The sequence below is a fragment of the Lethenteron reissneri genome, chromosome 10 (assembly GCF_015708825.2).
Source record: "Lethenteron reissneri isolate LAM-NWPU_2019-01 chromosome 10, ASM1570882v1, whole genome shotgun sequence".
NCBI classification, from domain to species: Eukaryota; Metazoa; Chordata; class Hyperoartia; order Petromyzontiformes; family Petromyzontidae; genus Lethenteron; species Lethenteron reissneri.
The window spans coordinates 7,845,084-7,868,207 of record NC_083788.1 but is presented as its reverse complement, the minus strand read 5'-3'; the positions used below and the strand labels follow the sequence as shown (position 1 = coordinate 7,868,207).

Genomic DNA, 23,124 nt, shown 5'->3' with positions numbered 1-23,124 from the left:
CTGGAGAACCCTGAGAAGACCCACGCAGAACTGGGTGGGAAACATACAAGACAATAATTGAACCCAGGCCCTTCCGACGAAAGTGCCACCCTGCCGCCCCAAAAAAAATAGGAGACGAGAAATACGCGTGACAGATGCGCCGTCCGGGGTGATTAGAGTAAAGTCGGAAAGGAAAGGAAGGGATTTAGGCAGAGCGATAGAGAGGAGGAGGAGGAGCTGGGGAGAAAGTTGTGACCCCTATCCCCCCCCCTCTCTCCCCCTACACCCTCTCTCCCTCGGCACGGTGCGCTCTCCTCGCCACACGGCACCGGGCGGGGGAGAGACACAGCACGGCGCACCGACGTCGGATGTAGCACGGCGGCGACGCAGTAGACACACCAGGGAAAGACGGGGGAGAGAGAGACAGGGAGACAGACAGACGAGAGAGAGAGACGCTGACGAGAGGGCTCGAGAAGGCGCTGGACGGACGGGCAAGCACGGACGGAGAGCGATGCACGTAGAGACGTGCGGACTGACTGTGGAGTGAGACGGCGTTTGACGCTGCAGAGAGAGACTGATTTAGAGAGGCGCTGGCGCACATGGACGAGCAGAGAGGCGAGAGAGACAGGTTGTAGGGGGGGGGGGGTGAACTGACCAAAACGAGATTACACAATTGATCATTAATACCCGCATGAGTGACCAGACAGAGATATCGATTAGGACACAGATGCAGAAATGTACAGGTGGGCATCCGTATAACAAACAAGACGACTCTTAATACGCAGCGGGAAATCGGGAGCGTTGTATTGACGGACACGTCGTTAACAAGCAGAGAGAGAGAGACGCATCGATGCGGCGACAGTGAGAGATATGTGCACCGGATGCCCGAAATAGATGAAGGGAGACGGTGATGAGAAAGTGAACCGAATAAATGAGGGCATTGCGTGTGTTACCGGGACAATGAGAGGAGCACTCCGAGCAGGTGAGGCAGGTGTGCGTGGAATACAACAGCAGATGCGTCGCCCCAGGGAGTCAGACATGCACATCGACCGACAGTAAAGTGGGAAAGGGAGAGATTCCTACAAAGACACACACCCCCTCGCCCCCCCCCCCCCGTCTAAGCCTAAGCAGACTCTCGGGACAAACAAGTGTGTAGTTGGCACGTGCATATTAAGGCCAAAGACTTAGACAACACGTACAGCACGTCGCAGAGAGCCAGGCTGAGTGGGAAGAACACATTTGCATAGTTTGAGACGCACGCACGCACGCACACGGAGAGGCAGACACGTGGGGCAAGCGTGCACGATGGAGAGACGCGCGCGCGGACAAGGATGTCGGCTGCCCTGCGGTGCCGCTGGTCGTGATGCCGGATCAGGTGAGCGAGCGGCTTCTTTGCCTGCGCAGACTTCACGAGCCGCCCCCCCCTCCTCCTCCTCCTCTCGGATGTGCGCCGTCGTAACCAAACACCGCTCGCCGGTTCTGTGTCTACAGTGCTGGTTTCACTTTTTAACCGGTGAGCAGCAGGTGAACGTGCGTCACGTTTCATTAAAGGGTTATGGGCAAAGGTGGTAGCCCTGTAATTGGTGGGGTGAAGTATCTTTGTTGCCTGCTTGTTTAATTAATATTAAAAAAATGTTTTCTGTTAGTATCTTAAGCACTTGCAATATTTTGGGTGTAAGCGTTTTTTTTTTGCTGAATACCGGATGATGACTGTGAACACCAGGGTTGAGAAGGAATATATATGTAGAGTACTGTACCTATGATAGCCGTCTTAAGTAAACTAGATTTGTTTTACAGTGTTATTATTTGCAATGCATTTTAGGAGCCCAGATTACCAAAAATTGCATCATTAGCAGTCAATGACAAATCGAATCTTATTTTGAAAAAATTTGGCAAACTGTTTTTTTCTTCTTCCAAAAATGGCCTTGAGTCTGGTCATTACCATTTTAATTTTCACCACGGGCTAATGACCTCCGATGGGACAGGGGCATTCCTAAATACTCCAGAGGTCATGGAAACAATATTTATGTTTTTAAGCCGAGGCACATATAACTTGTATGTTTAATGAGATGGCGGGGTTAACGTTCGTAATTTGGCTTTTGACGCACCGTAGTTGGTAAAGCAGTTTTGTGAGTGGGATGTAAATCTGTTGTGTCTTTGGAGGAACAGGAATAAGCTCAAAACGATCATCTTAACGATCTAGGAAAGGGCCCCAGAATGGTGTGATAAAAGCCGCATAGGTTTCCACGGTTGTGCTCTGTTGTAGCTTTCCGGTGTTCAGAACTTAATGCATTTCTGGACATGGGAGGCGTTCGGAAAAGCTCCCAGCACACGGAGCGATACGTACGCATTTTGAACTTCTTTCGCACCGTACGTAGCCAACCGTGCTAATTGGAGGTGCGGGGATACGTCAGATATAGCGCCGAAAAAACATGCGGTACTCCCACCGTAGAGCGTGATGTTTGACAATGTTTTGAGTAAAGAGAAATATTCATTTGGTTAGAAAGTCACAACCGTTATTTTTCATTTAATTGTTTCCACATTCATATCCACCTCCCATTAGCACGGTTGACTGCGTACGGTGCACAAGAAGTTCCACATGCATATACATAACTCGCTCCGTAGTCTTCATTTCCCTAATATTTCTGCCTCAATTTCTTTCTCCCATCTTCGGCACTGTATTAGTTGTCTCCCTCCTTATTCGTCAGTTGTCCCTCGCCGTCGGTGGAAGTGCTTCTTGTTTTGACTTGTCAAAAAACTGTTGATTATCTCAAAGGTGTAATTACGTCCAGCAGTGTTAATGTGTTAATTATTTTTTTAACATGCTCAACTGCAGAGAACAATGCGTAATTGTTGGAGTTGTGCGGGTGCCAAAATCATTTGGGAATCCACGCTCGTCTGTTCAGGCCTTGTCATTGTGCGTATATGGAGGCGACGCAACCAAAACGCCAAAGACATGTTTAATTTCCAGCGTATATTTAGCACTGTTGTTTGTTGAAATTTTGAGATGGCTGGCCAGGATTGGGCAAGGACATTGCTCACTTTTAACCCAGCAACCGGAGAGCACAAACTTCAATGTTCCTTGACTCATCGCTATCACAACAAACAATCGCCTATTTTTACGATTGGGCAATTTACCAAATAAGTAAGTCCACTAACATGTTCGCATACAGTCCTTTTGCCAATGGACTGCTCGCTGAGGGCCTCCCCCCCCCACACCATGTGGGTATTTGACCATACTTCACCACACAGGTTGGTGAAGGCGGAGAACAAAGACACTGGGACATTGAAATACAGTGCAAGAACTATGGATTTTTTTGCTGAACTCCTTAATTTACTAATTGGGCACTTTCTGGTTACACATTCCCCCAATGTATTCTTTTCAAAGTGCCTGGGTGTCACATTCAATTTCAACATAAACATGTCAACGCACAAACCGTAAATGGGTGTTTCGAGAACCTTGCGTTCACAGCCGCATTAGTCTGGCCTAAGTGGATCATCACCTTTCAAAGCCTGTGCGCCGCACTCACGGTCTTATCTAACCGTTGCAGCGATTAAGTTTCCCTGTAATTGTTTTTCTTCTTGCATTTGTGCAATCTCTGGGACATATAGACGCTGAGTTAAATGAAACAAAACAAAATCCTGCACGGCTAAAATTCACGTTTCATCCGAGGCCGCATCTCTAGCTGCGACATGTTCACGCGCGCCGCTGACTTCCCTTTTAATCTCAATAAATCTAAATGATTTTCTGTTTGGCCTTTCATTTCATAAACTCCTGTCAACCTAATCGGACATTTCCAGCCTCAGTTGTGCAAGCTGCGTCGTGGTTTTTGTTGCGTTGTTTAAATTGCGTTTTTGTTTAAAATAAATATTCAAATACAATACTGTATCTCACACGCATTAGCCCGCCGTCTATCAGATGTTATCCAAAGCCCGACGTTGCTTTCTGCTGTCTGCTGTTGAGTGCGTGTGCCGTTAGCCATCGCCAATCTGTGTGGCTGAGTGCGGCGTGATTTTTGGCCCTGTAACGCTGAATGCCACTACTTTTAAATAAAAACGGGATATGATAAAATAACAAAAATTTACGGTATTTTCGCCGCAAGAAATTGCATTATAAAACTCTGAATGTGAATCCTTCGTACGCAATTGAAATTAGATCACAATCACTGGTCGCCAATTGTTCTCGTTTGTCTGGCGTAACGTGAAATGCAAAGAGTGAGTTTAGAGTCTGACAACTTCTCTATTCACACTGACTGAAGGCTGTACGGGGAATTCAATCCCCTTACATTTCAGAGCATTTCATTGTTTGGGCCTTTGTATTGTATTGTTTTTGGATCATTAAATATTAATAGGCGCGCAGTTGTGGAATGTAATGGGTTACAGGTACTTTAACATCATGTTATGAATCTGCCCAATGTCTGGACATGTACTAAACTTACCTCACCTGCGAGAAGAAGGGGTTGCATTTTAATCACCATTGACTAAGATGATTGCGATACGGTGAGTGGTGCAGTGTGGTTGGCACGGGCCCCGAGTGGAAATTCATGATTACGCGCGGCACCCTGTCCACAATTCCTGCCCTCTTTGTAGCCAAGTGCCCGAGTCCTTGCGACTTGTGCGCCCCCGGTACAGTTGCAACACCCCCTGCACGCTCGATAGCTACGCCGCTGGACATGTTCATAACGAGAATGACAACAACGGCGTCGTCGTTGTTGACGATCATAACAAACGATGTGTTGCGCCCATTTTTATTCTTTCTCAGACTCCCTCTGAAAACGCGATCCCGAGTCCTCTGCTCCTCGCTGGAGGCCGCCCGATCCCCGTAGAACATCTTACCCCCCTCCCCCCACCACCTCCACCGTCCATCACGGCCACCCACACCACTCCGACGCCATGGAGGTCAGCAAGTCGGCCGGCGCATCACCGGCCAAGAACTTCAAACTGTGGAACCTGAATCGCAAGGGAACCTCGTCGCGGTCCTCCCCAAAGTCGCCGGGCGCCCCACCGGACCCGGCCGAGATCGCTCGCTCCAAGGCGGCCGCGCGTCGCGTGCGCCTCAACGTGGGCGGCCTCGTCCACGAGGTCCTGTGGCGCACGCTAGAGAGGCTGCCGCGTACCCGGCTGGGCCGCCTCCACGCAACCAACACCCACGGCGCCCTCTCGGAGCTGTGCGACGACTACAGCATCACCGACAACGAATACTTCTTCGATCGGCACCCAGGCGCCTTTGCGTCGGTGCTCAACTTCTACCGTACGGGCCGCCTGCACATGAGCGAGGAGATGTGCGCGCTCTCCTTCGGCCAGGAGCTCGACTACTGGGGTGTGGACGAGATCTACCTGGAGACATGCTGCCAGGCGCGCTACCACCAGAAGAAGGAGCAGATGAGCGAGGAGCTGCGGCGCGAGGCGGAGAACGCCCGGGAGCGCGAGGGCGACGAGTTCGAGGGCACGTGCTGCGCCGACAAGAGGCGTAAGCTCTGGGAGCTGCTCGAAAACCCAAACTCCTCGCTCGCAGCCAAGGTGAGCGAATGTTTTCAGTGCGACGGTTTGCTTTCGCGTGTTTTACCGCGAGCGTGATGTGTGGTTAATGCAGATTCGGTGAGACCTCGTCACGGGCATCTTGCTTGGTGTCTTCCACGAAGCTCGTGGTCTACCCTAAACCGCATCTGCTGCGCAAATCGTGGCAGATGCAGATACCTGACACACGAATGGAAAATTTCAACTTTCCAATGGTGCGACTGTGGTCATCCAGAACAGGCCTTAACAACGTGTAAGGATGCAATGCACAATCCACAAATACGAAGGAGACATCACAGCGGTACACTCCGCTGCTCCTGACGTGGTTATCTGGCTTGACCACCTGAATGTGAAATTGTAGTTGTTGCTCTGCATCTAAATTAGCCGTACGAAAGATTATTTGGTGTTTGAACATTGTAACACCTGTTTTATTTACAGAAATGGTAAAGACTTTTTCTTCCCTTTTATCTTAATACTGGCAAAAAAATGGTCCCATGAACGGTGTATGTTGTATGTATATTGTTATGTATGTTGTTGAACTTATTTCGCACTGTACGGAGCCAACCTTGCTAATTGGAGGTGCGGGGGAAGGACAATAAACTGAACACAAAAGTGCATATCTCCCAGTGGCTTCCTAATGTCGGAAGTAAGAGCCTTCCGGACGACCGCAGAAGTGCATCTGAAGGCTCGCGATGCAGTGACCGTCTTCATTAGATGGTTAGCAAAAAGCCGCTGTGAGGATGACCGTAGTTTGCTTGTTCCTCCCGTGTAGAGCTCTGTGGCTCTCAGATGAGTTTTCGGGTTGTCCCCTGCGTGTTGTTCCAACACGATGTCTGACGTTTAACTCCGCGCGCGGGAAACTTATTATTCAGCAACGTGATCTGGCGATGCGGTACAATCGAGGGAGGAAATGAGCTGCCCAGTTGAGTTGCTGAAGAAGCTCCCCAGGATGCGGAGCGAATCAGAATCTTTATTTATCCTGGAGGAAATCCGATGAGCTATGAAGCTCTTTTTTCACACTTGTCCAGTAGGCGCGAGCAACACATAGGACCGCATATCAAAGGGGTTTTCTTTGTCTCAACCTACCAAGTGTCCTGGTTTTGGCTGGGACAGTCCCAGTACATCCACGTTTTATTTATAATGATAGGAATAATATCCTCTATATATCCAGGGAAGTCTCAATGAGTCTCACTGAATTCTTCATGAGAGTCCTCTGCATTTGGGACGCTTTGCTAATTCCATGAATGAGTGATTTGGCTTGTTGGGAGGAAATTGGGAATTCTTGGAAATAACACACGCATGCAAGAAAATCATCACACTCAAAGGTCCTCAGAGATTTATTCAAGAAAAAACAATTGCTGCATGTCGCCGTACATCCATCTCCTGGATTGTTTGTATACTTTTTCATACATATATATGGAAAGGCTTTTTTAGACGCCTCGGGCCCAGGAAGTTGAATGATTTATTCTTTAATGGCAGTATCTCCAGTGACACCATGAATGAGTGCTGTATTGCCGCTTCATGAATTAGACAAGTCATGTTCTATTGAGAACCATATGCGAGGTGTATGAGGGTACAGTCACATAGTGACGGCCAGAATATGTAAATCCAAGGAGACATGCAGGAGCGCATAGCAATCGAATGTGCAGGCGGTGAGACTGCACCGTGTCCCATGGACAAGAGTGGGTAGGGGTAGGGGGAATGTTATTTTAACACGTAGGCTCTTGCGGCCAATATTATCGATAATAGATTGTTTTTGGGTTAGATCGCAGTAAAATATAAATGTGCCGTTAAACCTGCTACCGCCCGACACAGCCGGTTAGGGAGGTTGTGTCACGTAAACAAAACGTGCCAATTAGTAACGAGTTCAGCTCGTGGAGAGTAAACCCACGACAACATTTACAATTCGAGTGCCGTGACGTTTCGTCGGTAATTACAACCAGCCTCATTAGGCAACAGCCAAAGTTGTGGGTTTGTTATTCCTTGCACCAGGGCCCATGCCAACCAATGCCACACTACTGGAGACATGGGTGTACTTATTAATGATAATTTCAACCTGTAACGAGCGGCCACTGCACTGTATTTGCTCGCTCTCAAAGAGGGAGAGAGAACGAGGAGGAGGATGGAGGCATCGCAGGCGAGCGGGAAAGGTTGCAGCCAGGCGGTGAGCCGGCATCAATACTGTTGCCTCAGCTCTGTGGTCCTCTATATTAAGATGTTTTCAGGAAACTAGAGCATCTGGAGAAAACGCAAGAGTAATCTTTGACAGAAACTGTCATCATCATCCATTGAGAGGGATTCCAAATACATTTATTTTCAAATCGGATGGAATTGTTTAGTTTTACAATCGCTCCGAAAGTACATATTCTACAGGATAAGTATATAAATTGTATATGCCCTTGATATTTTGTCATACAAATGTATTGAAGACGCAGATAATGCATTTTGAGTTGAAAGTTCGGTGTGACAGATTCCGTCCAATCACAATCATAATGAGGGAGCTGCTGTGAAAAAAACTATAAATCAAAGGAGCCGATGGCAGGAGCGGCCGTTGCTGAGAAACAATTCCGTTTTGGAGAAACAAACGAGTCGCTTGATGCCTACAATTTTATTGTAATTCTATTCAAATCAAAACGCAGTGAATGGTTTGTCTACTGCTGGATGAAACCCCCCCCTCGTGCCGTCACCATCTCTCCCGCGGCCCTGCTTACGTAATCTGTCAGCGGGATATCACTCTTCAAAGGGAGACCTTTGCAAAGAGAACACTAATGCTTAACGTATCAGTAGGCGAATACCCATTAAGGTGCAATATAGATGACATTTTTCTCTACGACCTGGATGGATTGAAGTTATATCACTCATTTTCCTACACCCCCCTCCACCCGCCGTGGCCCCACCCTAACCAACCACGGACAGGCTGACCTTGTTAATGTTGTCAGCACATCTGGCTTGTCCGTTAATAATTAACGGAGGGAAGGCAATCTCGCGTGTCTGTGAATGTGCGCGCGCGTGATATTCCATATTGTCTCGCATAAGGAAGGCCCCCTCCCCCGCCCGCCACCCCCCCCCTTGTGAGCTTGCTGTGTGCGAGTGAACGTCCACACGCGCGTGTTTTTCCCGACGCAACGCCGATTTCACGTTCGAGCTCCGTGCGGATGTGTCCGTGCTGGCACGGCGACGCATTGTCGGTTGGGTTACTTGTCGAGCGCTTGTCAACTCGTTCGTTCTGTTACGGCGCACTGAGCCCCGCCATATAGAATGTGGAATGGCTACCAAATCGTTAGGTGGCTCTGCGGTCGAGAGCGAGCGGCTCGCGATCCGCAGGTTGCGATTTCAAATCCTGGTCAGGGGTTGACTCGGCCAAGTCGTCCTTCGGGAGTTCATACGATAGGTACCCCATTATGGTTAGAAACACCCCTACCATAGGAATGTGGAATTTGCACCTCTGGTTCAGGGCTGTAAGCTGGTGATGAGCACCGCCTCAGTGCTTGAGCAGGACAGAACGTTGGCTGTTCATCAGCAATCGTTGTGGTTTCAGTAAGTGTGGCTATTAACCAAACACAACAGCGCAGTGCAAGGGCATTGCAAATTATGACTTGGATTTCGAAGTTTTAGTTGTTTTTTACACGTTTCCCATATACAGCGTAAGGCATCCCATTGATTACGTAAACATACATGTTTTGTGTAGAGTTTCAAGTGTCGTTTGTTTAAACCAGGTGAGACCTCGAGAGACCAGGATTGCAAGTCATCCGTGCCATTAGTCTGTATGCATGTTGAACTTCTTTCGCACCGTACGTAGCCACCCACGATAATTGGAGGTGCGGGGGAAGGACAACAAGTCTGCCACAGTAGGGCGCGATGATTGCCATGGGTACAATCCCAACTGAGTAAATTGCGGCGTAGTTTTTTCGAATTTGGCAAATTCGGACCCTCACGTGGGCACACAGTGGCCTACTCTTACGAATGATGTCAGGGGATCATTAACGTCCACAGAGAAGCAAACGGTAGTACTGTGATTATTAACCAGGGCGGCCACTGGATTCGAACCGTGGACCTCTGCAACAGGCGGCGAACGCCACTGCTAGGCCGCGTCACTGCACCCAAGGGCCATGCTGAGGTTCATGGACCCAGTTATTTGGGGTGCCGCGGTGGCGAGATGTGAACTACCTCACCTGGTATACAGGAGGTCGTGGGTTCGATGCCGACCCTGACGCCTGCTATATATTTGGAGTTTGCGTGTCTCACTCCCTGTGGTCGCGTGCATTTTTCTCCGGGCCCTCCGGTTTTTCCCTCCACGTTTAGAATCAAGATGCGCTTTGAGTATTTGATATAAATTTCCACATTTGTGACCAGGTTGCTTCTGAAAGATAGATATTATAGCTCAGTGGGCCTTACCTGGTAAAAGAAAAATAGTAAGTTTTTTTTATATCTACGGAAGTCTGAGTAAACGTACGTGTACCGTGTTATGAAAGAGCTATACAGTTACTAAACTAAATACGTTCGTCAATAAGGCCGTGGCCTTAAAAGTAAACACACACTGTCTGGCCTAAAAGTCAGGACACGTGAGGGATATTATATTTATTGTAACAAATCACATTTGGGTTATTTTATTTATTTAAAAAATGTTAAAACTGACTTCCATTAACATCCATGCATGCATGAGTTCTCTTTTGAAGTTTAGGAATTTTTTAAGGACCAAAGCTGGCTTCTTTAGCATGCATAAAAAGAAAAATATAACTCGTTCGTCTTGAGTCAATTTCCATTTTTAAAGGTCATCTGAAAAGCAAGAACGAAAATAGATATAAACGATAATAGATACAATATAAACTTCAATTATGAACAATACACTGTTTTAATGACGATGTTAAAATATATTAAATAACTCCATGTGTTCTTGAATGTTTGGTCCACCCTTTGCCCTTCTTATTCAAAGCAGATTAAAATAATAAACAAGCCAGCACATAGCCCTCATTGCAACTGTATGCAGCTTATAGATGTGGATTATGATGCCACCACACAATAATTATTTTTGTGGATAATAGATATTATTCTTACAAATAACGTGTATCTAGCAGTAGACAGTGTGAAATTATGATGATGATGATGATCATGATAATGATGGCAAGATATGGCGTTTGATATCCGCTGCATCATAGATGGCTTGCTTTGGTTACTTACTAATCTTCATTACTCTTTAATTCTCTCAGATATCATCGTTGAGAAAAAGCATTATAATGTCTGATCCACTTGAACATGTTTAGCACTTGATAAACAAGCCAACACATAGCCCTCATTGCAACTGTATGCAGCTTATAGATATGGATTATGATGCCACCACACAATAATTATTTTTGTGGATAATAGATATTATTCTTACAAATAACGTGTATCTAGCAATAGACAGTGTGAAATTATGATGATGATGATGATCATGATAATGATGGCAAGATATGGCGTTTGATATCCGCTGCATCATAGATGGCTTGCTTTGGTTACTTACTAATCTTCATTACTCTTTAATTCTCTCAGATATCATCGTTGAGAAAAAGCATTATAATGTCTGATCCACTTGAACATGTTTAGCACTTGATTGAAACATTCCGCCTTCCATTCCTGCAACTCTTTATTCTTACAACTTACGTACTCCCAAGATTGCCGTTTGTCAAAAAAAGTGGCTCATTGCCAACGTATGAATCAGCAGGTGCCACAAGACATCCTTAAAATCGAACGAGAAGGCAAGCCTGACAAAATTCACCTGTCCTCGTGTAATAGACGTTTGTGACGCGCGCAATCCACCTTGTTGAAGATAGCTCCGCTGGCAGGGAAATCACGAGACAGCTGCCCGACATCGCCCACATTCACCTCTCTTCCACTGTACAACTGAGCCACGCTGGGGCCGTGCCAAGCCAACCCACGCGTGCGGCTGAGGAGGTATCGCCACGTGGGTTCGATTCCGACCTTGATGATGCCTCTATATTTGGGTTTGCGTGTTCTCTCTCTCTCTCTCCGGATCCTCCAATTTCCCCCCTCCACATTTAAAATAAACATGCGCTTAAAGTATACATTTCCACATGAGGGTAAGCCACTTCGTTGAGTTGTCATGTGTGGCCAGGTCGCTTTTGAAAAAAGAGCTGTATAACTCAGTGGGCCTTACCTGTTAAAATAAAAGAAAAATAGTTTCGTTTTAGTTCATTTAGGTTTCCTACATTAGACGCCAAGGCGTGCCGCTAACATCACGCACAATGAATGAGCCGAGAGTGTAGCCGCGTCCTCCCGGTATACTGGCTGACCTCAAACCCAACTGAACGCGTCCATAATCCTGCTTGGTCCCTGAGCCAGGTTCAACGGTCTTGTGAGGCCAGCCTATCATGGCTTGGTTCTGGCTCAGAACAGCAAATAGTCACCTGTACCGTGAGAGGCCCCCGCACCCACTGGCTAAGCTCGGATGTGCCAGTGGAAATTCCAATACTTTGTGACTTTTGGAAGAGGAAAAGAATGATGCCACTTGGTCCGCATTTGACACTAAGCGGCGCGCTAATGATCCTCTTTGGAAATAATTGTTGAGCTCCTGCTAATGGCATGTTCCCCCATTTTCCGTGGGCTAAATTACCAATCCCGAGTCATCTGTGTAAAGCCGTTTAAGATGCCTCGGTGAAAGTGCACCATCATCAAAAGATTAAATGGTCTCTTTAAAATGCTACGTTTTGTTGCGTACACATATCCAAGTGGCTCTGGTCAAAAAAAAATAAAAAAAAATGTGTGGACGTTAAACATAATTGACGGTTCAATAATTCAGAGGCTTGTAATATAGCCGATTAATGTTTAATGGGCCAGAGCTGCTCTCACATTCTTATTATTACTTTGCATTGCGGCCAAGGGGTCACCCGGGGTCACGTGAGCAGTGGCGAGAGCTCCATGAGAAACGCCATCCGGGAGCTCTGCAGTGTATCCAGCTTCTGGGAGTCTTCTGCAAACGGAAATATGTTTGTCGCGTTTTCATTTGTGACATTCAAAGGAAGTGTTATCTCATCATGATGGCTATCGGTTATACGGTGGTGGGGGGGGGGGGAGCACAGTGGTTAGTGTATTCTGAAGCAAGCAACCTGAGTTTAATTCCCGGCCACGGCTAAAATAGCGCAGGCGATTGATCTATGAAGCCGTCCTGACCCCTTCCCCCCCCGGTTTCGTCATCACGCACCCTACCGGTGTGGTGAAGTACGGTCAAACAGCAGCCCCCCATGACTGACACGGCATGGGCATGCCTTCATCCAGCACTGGATTGGCAACGGACTGCAAATTCCAATTTAATTACACGGGGCTAATGTAACTGAAAACACACACGTGCTTTACTTATGCTTCAAATACATTCCATTTTAGCGTAATCGTGTTTTGTACGTGCACGCACTGTATTAAAGTAACTGCGAAGCATTTATTATTGGCCACTTAATAGATGACGTAACTACTCGTTGGGTCTTTAATGCATGCTCTGTTTTCTGTATACAGTGTATTGTTTACATTGCTACGCGTACATTTTGCGAAGGGAAAAAAAAACCTCTTCTATGTTTCTGGGAACGGGTTTGGCCGTCCCCAGCGTATCTCTTCGGTTCTTTTCCAGTGGACGTTTTGTTATAATAAAAAAATATTTTATTTATTTATTTAGGCCTCGTTTTTTGACAGCGCGGATGACTAAATCAATTTTCCATAGGGGGTGAAACGCCTTTTCATAGTCTACAAAGGCTTGACATGACAGCGTAAACATAACGAGAGAGAAAATAATAATAGTTTTTAGCCTATCTGGCAATAAAACAGGAGGTGTTAAGATGATCAAACGCCAAATAGATACCCTTTGCAAGGCATCAAGTCTGTGTTAACCACAAACGGTACTTGTTGCAAAAGATGCAAACAGACATGCTCTGATAATATACGGCATTGTCTTTGAAATTGATTTTCCTATACCAGAGACAGCCTTCTTTATGGCCTTGTCTCACGAGTGTTAGACCAGAGTACGCTAGAAGGTGAACAGCACAAAAGCAATGCAAGTATCAGCACACTTGTAGCTCGGGTCGTTCACTTCTATCTATGGGACCGTTTTGCCGTATATATATGGGACCTTTTTGCTAGAAAGGGTAAAATTTATTGTTATTTTTTCATAATTTTTGAAACTGCCAAAAATTTGTCCCGAAGATATAAAGATTGAAAATATTTAGGCCATCCCACATTCGATGAGCACACAGTCATTATCACGACCAATTGTCATTTTAACTTCAGGAAATTATTGAAAAACCTATGAAGCGAGGCAGGAAGGCGTTTCTGTTGTGGATCGCTGTCCAGCACACTGGTGGTGCTGAGGCAGGAACAAATTGGCAACTTTGTTCATCACGTGACAACATTACTAATAGGCTGCGTCGGGTGGATGAGGGTGTATGATACAGATGTGTTACTGAAGCGACCTAACCCAAAAAAAATCTGTTATAATTATAACATTGGTCACAAAAAGCCAATGTATTGAAGGAAATCATGCACTGGAGGGACATATATATCTAAAGAGCAACCATTGAACGTAAAACGGGATCTCGATTCATTTAATGAGCTGAGCAAGAGCGGTTTGGAGTGCCCTTTATTCCTAAACTCATTTCCAAAAAGATAAATTACATTGGATAGTTAGAAGCAATGAACGCGTACAACACGCACGGCCTTGTGTCAGACCACCGACCTGAGAGAAGAAAATGTGCCCAAATTACTTCAGACAGCAGCGTTCAATGAGTCCACAGTCCCTTTCTGTCTATAAATCACCGTTTTTTTTCGCACGCATCATTTGCTCTAACTCTCCTTCCAGGCCCGCTCGCACTTCTGTTTCCCGTTGAGTTTATTATCATCGTCATCATCATCAACCGTGCTAATCTGAGGTGCGGGAAATGCCACTTATACCGTTTCGAGGAGGGATACTAAGCGGGGTTGAGCCTGGAAAGTGCTTAGAATGGACGGACTACCATGCGTTTAGCAAGCATTGTGGACAGTAGGGGGCAGTGTCGTCCGATGCATTCCGGAGTCATTATGCGTTTCCTTTGCAAATACATTTTAACATTATTATACGCTACAGTATATATATATCATAGACGTCCTCTTACGTTTATATGGCGACAGTAATGAGCTATTGATCGCAAGCTCGATAAGCTCTCAAATAAATCCTTGTGTCAAGCAAAAAGGGCTCGCAATGCCATGCCCAGCCACTGCATTCACACATACGTTTAGAACATCATGTGTTTGTGATTCCCCGTGCAGCCGAAGAACGCCGTCGGTGAAATGTTGTATGCACACACACTCGCCTTTGGCTGGCCATCGAACAAAGATGGTCACTGCATTGCACGCTTTCAGATGCCCTTCTTGCGGCCATCTAGAATGCCCTTCCTTCCGATATTAGGAAGCCACTGGAGCTATCCACTTTTAAATGTAGATTGAAAACTCATGTTTTTAGAACTGCTTTTTGTGTTTAGTTTGTTGTCCTTCCTCCACACCTCCAATTAACACGGTTGAATATGTACGATGCGAAAGAAAGTTCAAAATATATACATGTTATTTGTATATATGCGAGTGATTGGCTGGCATATTTGTAGTTTCAAGACTGTGGGCTGTCCAAAAAGTAAAGTATCTTACAACTTGTTATTATACTAATCCCTCCGGCCGATGCTTTACAATCTGTCTCACCCAGGTGACATTTTCATGACCTGCTCAGGCATTAGTATCATCTTAAAGGACGACCTTGTCCTCAGAAGCCACTTTAGCGATAACCTGGGGAAAATAGATTATGACTGGCTTCCGTTTCACCAACTGCGCTCACGCCACTGATATTCACGCTTACCGGCTTCAACAAGGACGTAGGCGTGCGCAAAGAGCACACGCAGCCTGAAGAAGTGCATTGTGGTCTTCTCGTCCTAGGCCACCCGCAATAAATGTGAGCAAATGTGACCGACTAATAGCAGCAGCAATGCAGCGATGGACAACTGTGATAGACTGGTTTGTCATAACTAAGACTCATCAGAACACTATCATCAGCAATACTAATGCAAATGCTAATCACATCCATAAATGTCGTAATAATCCCATAATCGTAACCGAATAAGAGTGCAGGCTGGAAAACCTTAAGTTTCAAGCAACAAACATTACTTTGTCGTGTGAAACTTGTGCTTTTTCAGCATGCACTCTTATTCTGGCATTAATAATAAGACCCTCTGCAGCCACTAGAGGCCGCTACATTAGGCCAATTGGACCGCAACCGTAGTATGACTTGAATCACTGGCGGGGAGGTGGGAAGTGAATGGTTATAACCCACAGAGGCTGTGAGGAGTGATGGGATGTCAGTAGTTATGGGCCATGGGACACATAACAACAATTCATTTTCTTTCTGATGTATCTGAGAAGGATGGGTGAGGTGAAATAATAAGTCGTTTTCATCAAACATGTTGATGTGTAAAAGAAACATGGTTGCCTTAAAATGTTCACAGCTCACAGAAAATTTGCAATTCAATAATCGGAAAGAGATCATTGATACATTTTTTTGCGTAGTTCCAGTCTCAAATTAAACCGTGTTAACGTTTTGAATTTCATCCTTGTTTATTTAGTATACCTGAAAGCCTCTTTACAGCAACGTCTCTCTTCCGTTATCTCTCCGTCTCTGTACGTCAGTGTGTCTGTATTTCAATGCATATTTGATGATATTTCTCTGCCTCTCTTGTTTCCCTGCCACCCTGCATCTCCTACCCCTTTTCTTGCATCCTCACCACCCTGCCCCCCACACTCACTCTCAACCACCTTTCACCCTCCCGCCACTTAAACCCTTCCTATCGCTCTCCTCCTTTATCTCATCCCCATCCTCCTCTGAACGTCCCTCCGTCTACTCCCTTCCCAGGGGATGGCCATTGTGTCCATCCTGTTTATCGTGCTCTCCACCATTGCGCTGTCTCTCAACACGCTGCCCGATCTGCAGCACAAGGACGAGTTCTCGCACATCGTCGACAACCCGAAGTTGGCACAGGTGGAGGCTGTGTGCATCGCCTGGTTCACCATGGAGTACCTGCTGCGCTTCATGTCGGCGCCCAACAAGTGGAAGTTCTTCAAAGGCGCCCTCAACGTCATCGACCTCATGGCCATCTTGCCATACTACATCACCATCTTCCTCACCGAATCGAGCCGTGGTGTCTCGCAGTTCCAGAACGTGCGGCGCGTCGTGCAGATCTTCCGCATCATGCGCATTTTGAGGATCCTCAAGCTGGCTCGTCACTCCACGGGCCTGCAGTCGCTGGGCTTCACGCTCAGGAGGAGCTATAACGAGCTAGGCCTCCTCATCCTCTTCCTCGCCATGGGGATCATGATCTTCTCCAGCCTCGTCTTCTTCGCCGAGAAGGACGAGCCGGATACCAAGTTCCATAGCATCCCGGCGTCCTTTTGGTGGGCGACCATCACCATGACCACTGTGGGCTATGGCGACATCTACCCAATGACATTACTGGGCAAAATCATCGGCGGGCTGTGCTGCATTGCGGGCGTGCTCGTTATTGCGCTGCCCATCCCTATTATTGTGAACAACTTCAGCGAGTTCTACAAGGAGCAGAAGCGGCAGGAGAAGGCGGTGAAGCGGCGTGAGGCACTCGAGAGGGCCAAGCGCAACGGCAGCATCGTCTCGATGAACACCAAGGAGGCCTTTGTGAGAAACGCCGAGCTGGAGACGGTGGTCGTTGTGGAGAAGGACACCAAGAACCTCGGCTGCAAGGAGAGAGTGAGCGTCGACGAGCTGAACCACTTCTCTCCGAGCCGGTGGAAGACCTCCAAGGGTGTGGCTTCGGACGTCGCGTCGTCCAAAGCAGAGGTCTCCAGATCTCCGCACCACCTGGACGTGCAGAAGCTGGTGAGCTTGTACAAGGAGATGTCGTCCAAGGATTCGCCTGACCATGAAGCGCAGACGCTGGAGGATAAACCGCAAGAGATGCAACCATTGGTCGGGCGCTCAAGAAATAAGCCACTCGTGCTAGATCCAGGGAGACTGGAAGCATTTAATGCCTCTCCACCTACAACCGGTGAGGTCAATGAAGGCTTTGGGCCAGACAGAGTAGATGTGCCAAATATTGCGGCGAACTGCGATGGAGTGAGAGTTAGGCACGATGAAGGGAACAGCGACGGGCATCGTCTCTCGTGTGGCGACAATGAAGAGGCGAAAAGTAAAGAAGCGAACGGAGACAAGTGGGGCAGTTCGGAGAAGTTCTCTGCAGACAGACTCGTGGTTGGCGCAGATGTGGCCAAGCCACGAATGACCGAGTTTACAAAGAGAGAGGGGCGGAGGGGGGCTGCACTAAGGCCTGCAAGTTACCCGCAGGGTCAGGTGGCACAAGAGGTATTCTCGTGCGATGGCAGGCACCAGCGGAGCAGCTGGGCAGAGTGTCAGGATTTTGGAAAGGTGAACTTTGCCGAACACGGCTTGCCGTCGGTGAAATTGAGCAGGCAAGATTCAGACGGTGTCTCGAGCTTTAGGGCAGCAGAGAGGGTGACCGATGGTGCCGGCTTATCTGGGAAGCCCACAGACGCAAGCCCTTCAGGTGAATTAAAAAGTTCCTGTGTAGAATTTCAAGAATGCCGACTTTCAACAAAATGGTTGCCAAGATTTGCAAGAGGCGGCCGACATAAGTGCTACTTCTAGATTTGCGTAGGCTTTTTGTTTAGTTGTTCAGTAAATTCCAGTTATGCTAAAAAAAATAACCTCCACGGCTTGCAAAGAAAGCACCCTTAGTTCCAAGAGGATGGTTTATAGACCAAGTAGGTACAAGTTGAATGTTCACTTTATGAGAATCCGTGCAGAGCTTGCACAGTGGTACCGATTGTATACGAACACTGAATTAAACGTGTTTATATTTATAGCAATCGCATGGTGTCATGCTTGCATCTGGAAGTTTCTAAACAAAATCTCACCTATAAGTATGCATTGTGAGAGTTATAATGTCAAGCTGACTTCTGGACAATTTGTTTACACTTGCAAGAATAATGAAATAATGCACGACCTTCGGGTGTACACTGCCCAAAAAGACATTCCTTTACTATATACAGTACAGTATATACATATATATCAAAATAATAATAATGAGTGAAAATAGGATGGAGAGGACCTGCTTGGTTAACAAAAAATAATGAGGTAATGATTGTATTGCATTCTATGTGTCCCCTGGTTGTAATTAGGCCATGAGCCATGGGGATTTGTCAGTACCACTAGGGTGGCAAATGCTGTCAGTATCCATGGGCAGAAAGCTTAGCGCGTATACTCTCTGTTTTATAAACACTCTTCCTATTTATTTTCATATTCAGTGAATGTTTCCTGTCACGTCCCCCCACGCCCAAAAGTATATTCTCTATCAAATATACAATGGGGTACCCTTCTTTAACGGCATTATGCTATCATTAAATATTTGTTATCTATAAGTAAAATCGTTCAAGGAAAACATCGTTTGCATTTGCCACTCTGGGTGGGACCGTTAAGAACAATTTTGGGCCATTGGCCGAGGGACTGAATGAGCAATGGGGCACTTATTAAATGTGTTTAAAGTTCAAGTTTGATCTACTGACACTCGTATGAGATAAACAAAAAAAAAAACGGATGAATGAAATACATCTAGCATTAAATTGTTTCAGATGGCTTAATCTGTTTAAACACAAGGTGGGAAATGCATTGACAAGATCAATTCGGTTTACACCACCACAATGCAAATGGCCTGGAGGCCCACAATAGAATTGGGTACTTACAAAGATAATCAAGCATGGCATTAGCAAGCAGCCGCCGGCCAGCCTCGCAAAATCAATAGCGTTTTCACCAGGCTCGTAGGCCAAATACCTATTTGGCATTGAGGTAATTCTCACAGCAACTTCGAGGCAGGTTTTATGACGGTTGCCACCTGCCCTGGTTTTCACAGGATCGTCCTCTCGTTGAGGTAGCTGCTTCCCATTGATGTATGTCAGTCTTCCTAGGACGATACGAGTCCCGTTTTTTGTTAGTTGCATTAATAATATTAGCAAGAATAAACTGCTCAAGACAATGCATTTACATGTAGTTATCCCCTGTCCCGGTATTGTCCTATTATCATTCTTTTTTCTTCTTCCCATTATCTTCTGGGTTTGTTTTTGTACCTCAGGTGATATCCCTAAGTTTGACCTTGCCATGGCTCCTCAGCACGTGATGAGTTTTGTCTTGTTGCCACGGTGTGTACGTTCTTGTATAATCTTCATTTGACAGCCGCAGGCTCGCTTAACTCTGATGATTGATGGTCACATTGTCTTCTGGTGTTCGTTCCGAGTTCTCAATTACTTGCGCAACAAAATATATAAATATTTATTCAGTCCCTTGTCAATCAAATGGTAAATGAAGACCTCCCTACAATGTGTCGTTCAGTGTGAGTCGGTGAAGGTGGAGAAGCCCAACACTTCTTCAGGTATCACTTCGCCACTGATGTTAGCCATGACTGTAAATCGAACTCGGGTATCTGGTTTCATGGAGCAGCGTAATAATCACTGCTCCTTCACCTTAATTAACGTTTCATCTGAATTCATCCCTTATCCTTCATTATTTTCATCTGTTCGGCAGTTGAGAGATGTCGAGTTATCCATAATATCTGCTGTCAGACTGCAGTGCAGTAAAATCTATTGTACTCTATTAAAGTTTCCATGTCTATGCTTTCCGTCATCATCAACCCATGTTGACCAGCATGGTGAGGTATGGTGAACCAACGATCACGAGCATCCAGCAGTGGGCTGACAAAGCGAGCCGTACGTGTTTTAAAAACAAAAAATCTAGATTGTGAACTAATTTCTTTAGAACGGCTTTTTCTGTTTGGTTTGTTGTCCTTCTCCCGCACCTCCAATAAGCACGGTGTGTGAAATAAGTTCAACATTCGCATACATACGTGTACACAAAACCCCGACCGGAGTTGTCAAATCTCCACTTTGCAATCCGAGTCTTGCTATTATACAGACGGCCAACAGGAGGCATCAATGCCTTATGGCCCAGTGGAAATTGTTCATGATGACGAAGGCCAATTGTGGGATGCAGACCATGCGCCAAAAGGGGCACAACATTGAGCACATGCGGAAGAAGGGTCAAAGGCCACACATAGATCGTGAGATATTGACGCTTAAAGATGAACGCGAGAAATATTTGTTTTTAATCATTAGTTTTCGTGGCTGTGAATATTGACGATAAACAAAAAAAAATATGTGAAATAGACCGCTCTTAAAATAAAATTGTTGCAGCAAAAATGTTCAGCTGCAACAAATATCGAGCCGTGGGTCTCAATCTCAACTGAAATAAGAAGGATGACCTTGCGAGGACACTTTCTTTGCTGGCATTAGCCATCTTACGTGTGGTATACACGAGACCTCCGCCTATCGGCATCATTAGCCACGATTAATCCACTGCTGAATGAAAGACCCGCCCATCTGTTGTCATAGCTCACTATCTTGCGATGTATAACGCTCCATTTAGCACAGTGGTTCTCAACCTCCTTATTTTGGCAGCCCCCCCCCCCAATCAATACTATTCGTTTTCGTGCCCCCGTCATCTGCCGCCCCCCCCCTCCCCAGGTAGGCCATCTACAGAGAGAGGTCACATGTCCACGCATAGTCAAAGCGGTGTTCGTGAGGACATTTGTTTCGCGTTGTGTCATGTTTTGTCGCTGCAACGTGGCACTGACGTTCCCCGTGCAACGTAAACTTATCCTGCACAGTACCCATGGCTCAGCCTGCACAGCCCTGAAAGGCTGAAAGACTGACGGGGTGAGAACCGCTGATCTGGAATGGGTAACACGAGCGGATAAAAAAAAAATCTCCGATGCATTTTTCGGGTTGTGCCCTGTGTTGTTCGAACCGATGTCCGACGTTTCGCTACCACGTGCTGGGGGCTTCTTGACAACGGCAAAAAACAATTCAGGAGCTGATATTTGTTTGGTCTACAAAACTTGTCTTTGTCATCATACGCTAACGTTCACATTTTCGTCAGCCACTGATGCTTGAGACCTTAGGGTACAGTAGAGAAGCGTGTTTTAAGAATATGATATACTTACATCGGGTTCCTGCTGCAAACTATGCAGAGAGGTACATTTACAAACGTTGCAACAGCTGACGTTATATCCAGCTGTACCATCGGTTTAAAAGGGAAACCTACATCGTGAAAAAAATCTACTGAGTTTGAGGGAACCCCCTTGTGAATGTGTGTGTGTCTAGTCATTCACAGTCCACTGCTGAGTGAAGATCTCTTCATATACCGTCCCCGTCATTGGGGTTGTTTGACCATACTTCACCACGCTGGTCAGTGCGGATTGAATAAGGAAAAGGTTGGGGGGGAGGTTTAGCCCGAGACTAGTTGAGACATCGCTCGCCACAGATGTTTTGCCACGGTCGTAAAATTGAACTCGGGTCGCCGGGTTCATCGCGCGGTCTGTGACCGCTTCTTGATATGAAAAAATGAAGATCAGTGGATTTCCTGCAGCCCAGGCGGTGCTCATCAACTGTTTACAGAGCCAGTGGTGGAAATTCCACATTCCGATGACGGGGTGGGGGGAGTAGAGTGTCTAAAGCAGTGGTCCTTAACCTGGGGTGCATGCACCCGCTGGGGGTGCGAGATGCCCTTTCTGAGAACCAAAACGGTGCAGGCTGCACTCAAGGTTAAGAATCACTAGAGGGACAACTCCTTTTGACTTCCCCACTAAGTGGTGGTACTAATTTTATCGACCTCGAAGGGATGACATGTGGACGCCCTAACTCGGATTTGAACTTGCAACCTTCCAATTGCAATCCCTTTGGTCTACCGCTGAGCCATCTGGCTGGATATTGATTAAAAAAAAAATATTGAAAATTGTTTTCCTTCCCGTCTCCATCTCGGTTGCTAGAGAAAGGTTTCCGCGGTAATGTTTTGTAGGTTTATGTGATTGAAATTGTGTTTAATGAAATCATAAGAGACACGCTTTGCATAAATATATGTACCATATGTATGAATTGTCTGTGCCCTATAAAAAAAATGTGTGTACCCTATGAAAAAGGCGTTTGTACTCTGTGTAAGCGGTGGCTCGTAAACATGGTAACCAAAAAAAAAGGTAGAACAAAAAAACTGAAAAGTGCGCAAAGATTCATGGGGGGGGGGGAGGGGGGCCGGATGCACGCGTGGATTTATATTGAGAGAAAGAGGAACAAATTAATTGCAGAATATACACAGTTTATCGGAGGAAGAGAAACAAACTGTAAAGAAACGTAAAACTGGAAGGGACGATCGCCATGAACAGGTAGCCATGTAATAGAACATGTACTCGAGATGGAGCTACGAAATCTGTTAATGTGCAGGTTCTGGGTGGATTGTTACATCGCTGGATCGTGAGCGATGACAACAGTGGGGAGACCTTCATCCAGCAGTGGATTGATCATAGCTGCTGTTGCCGCTGATGATGACATTGACGAAGAGGTGGCTGCTCTGTGGAACAATGTGTGCGTACTCATTCGGCACAGCTGTTAAAAATATGCCAATTGGCCTTTGCCAACAGTTTCAAAACTGACAAACGACGAACCGTCGTTATATGGGTCGCAGATGACATCGTTTTCGCAGTTATT

At 46.3% G+C, this 23,124-nt stretch overlaps 1 protein-coding gene across 1 annotated transcript; it reads left to right on the top strand.

Annotated features, from left to right (window-relative positions):
• Positions 1-275: 275 nt before the first annotated feature.
• On the top strand, positions 276-22,547 carry LOC133340912 (potassium voltage-gated channel subfamily B member 1-like). The gene is made up of 3 exons (XM_061549403.1): positions 276-1,354; positions 4,742-5,499; positions 16,403-22,547. The coding sequence occupies exons 2-3, from the start codon at positions 4,873-4,875 to the stop codon at positions 18,182-18,184; spliced, it is 2,409 nt and encodes an 802-aa protein (XP_061405387.1). The 5' UTR covers positions 276-1,354; positions 4,742-4,872; the 3' UTR covers positions 18,185-22,547.
• The last annotated feature ends 577 nt before the right edge of the window (positions 22,548-23,124 follow it).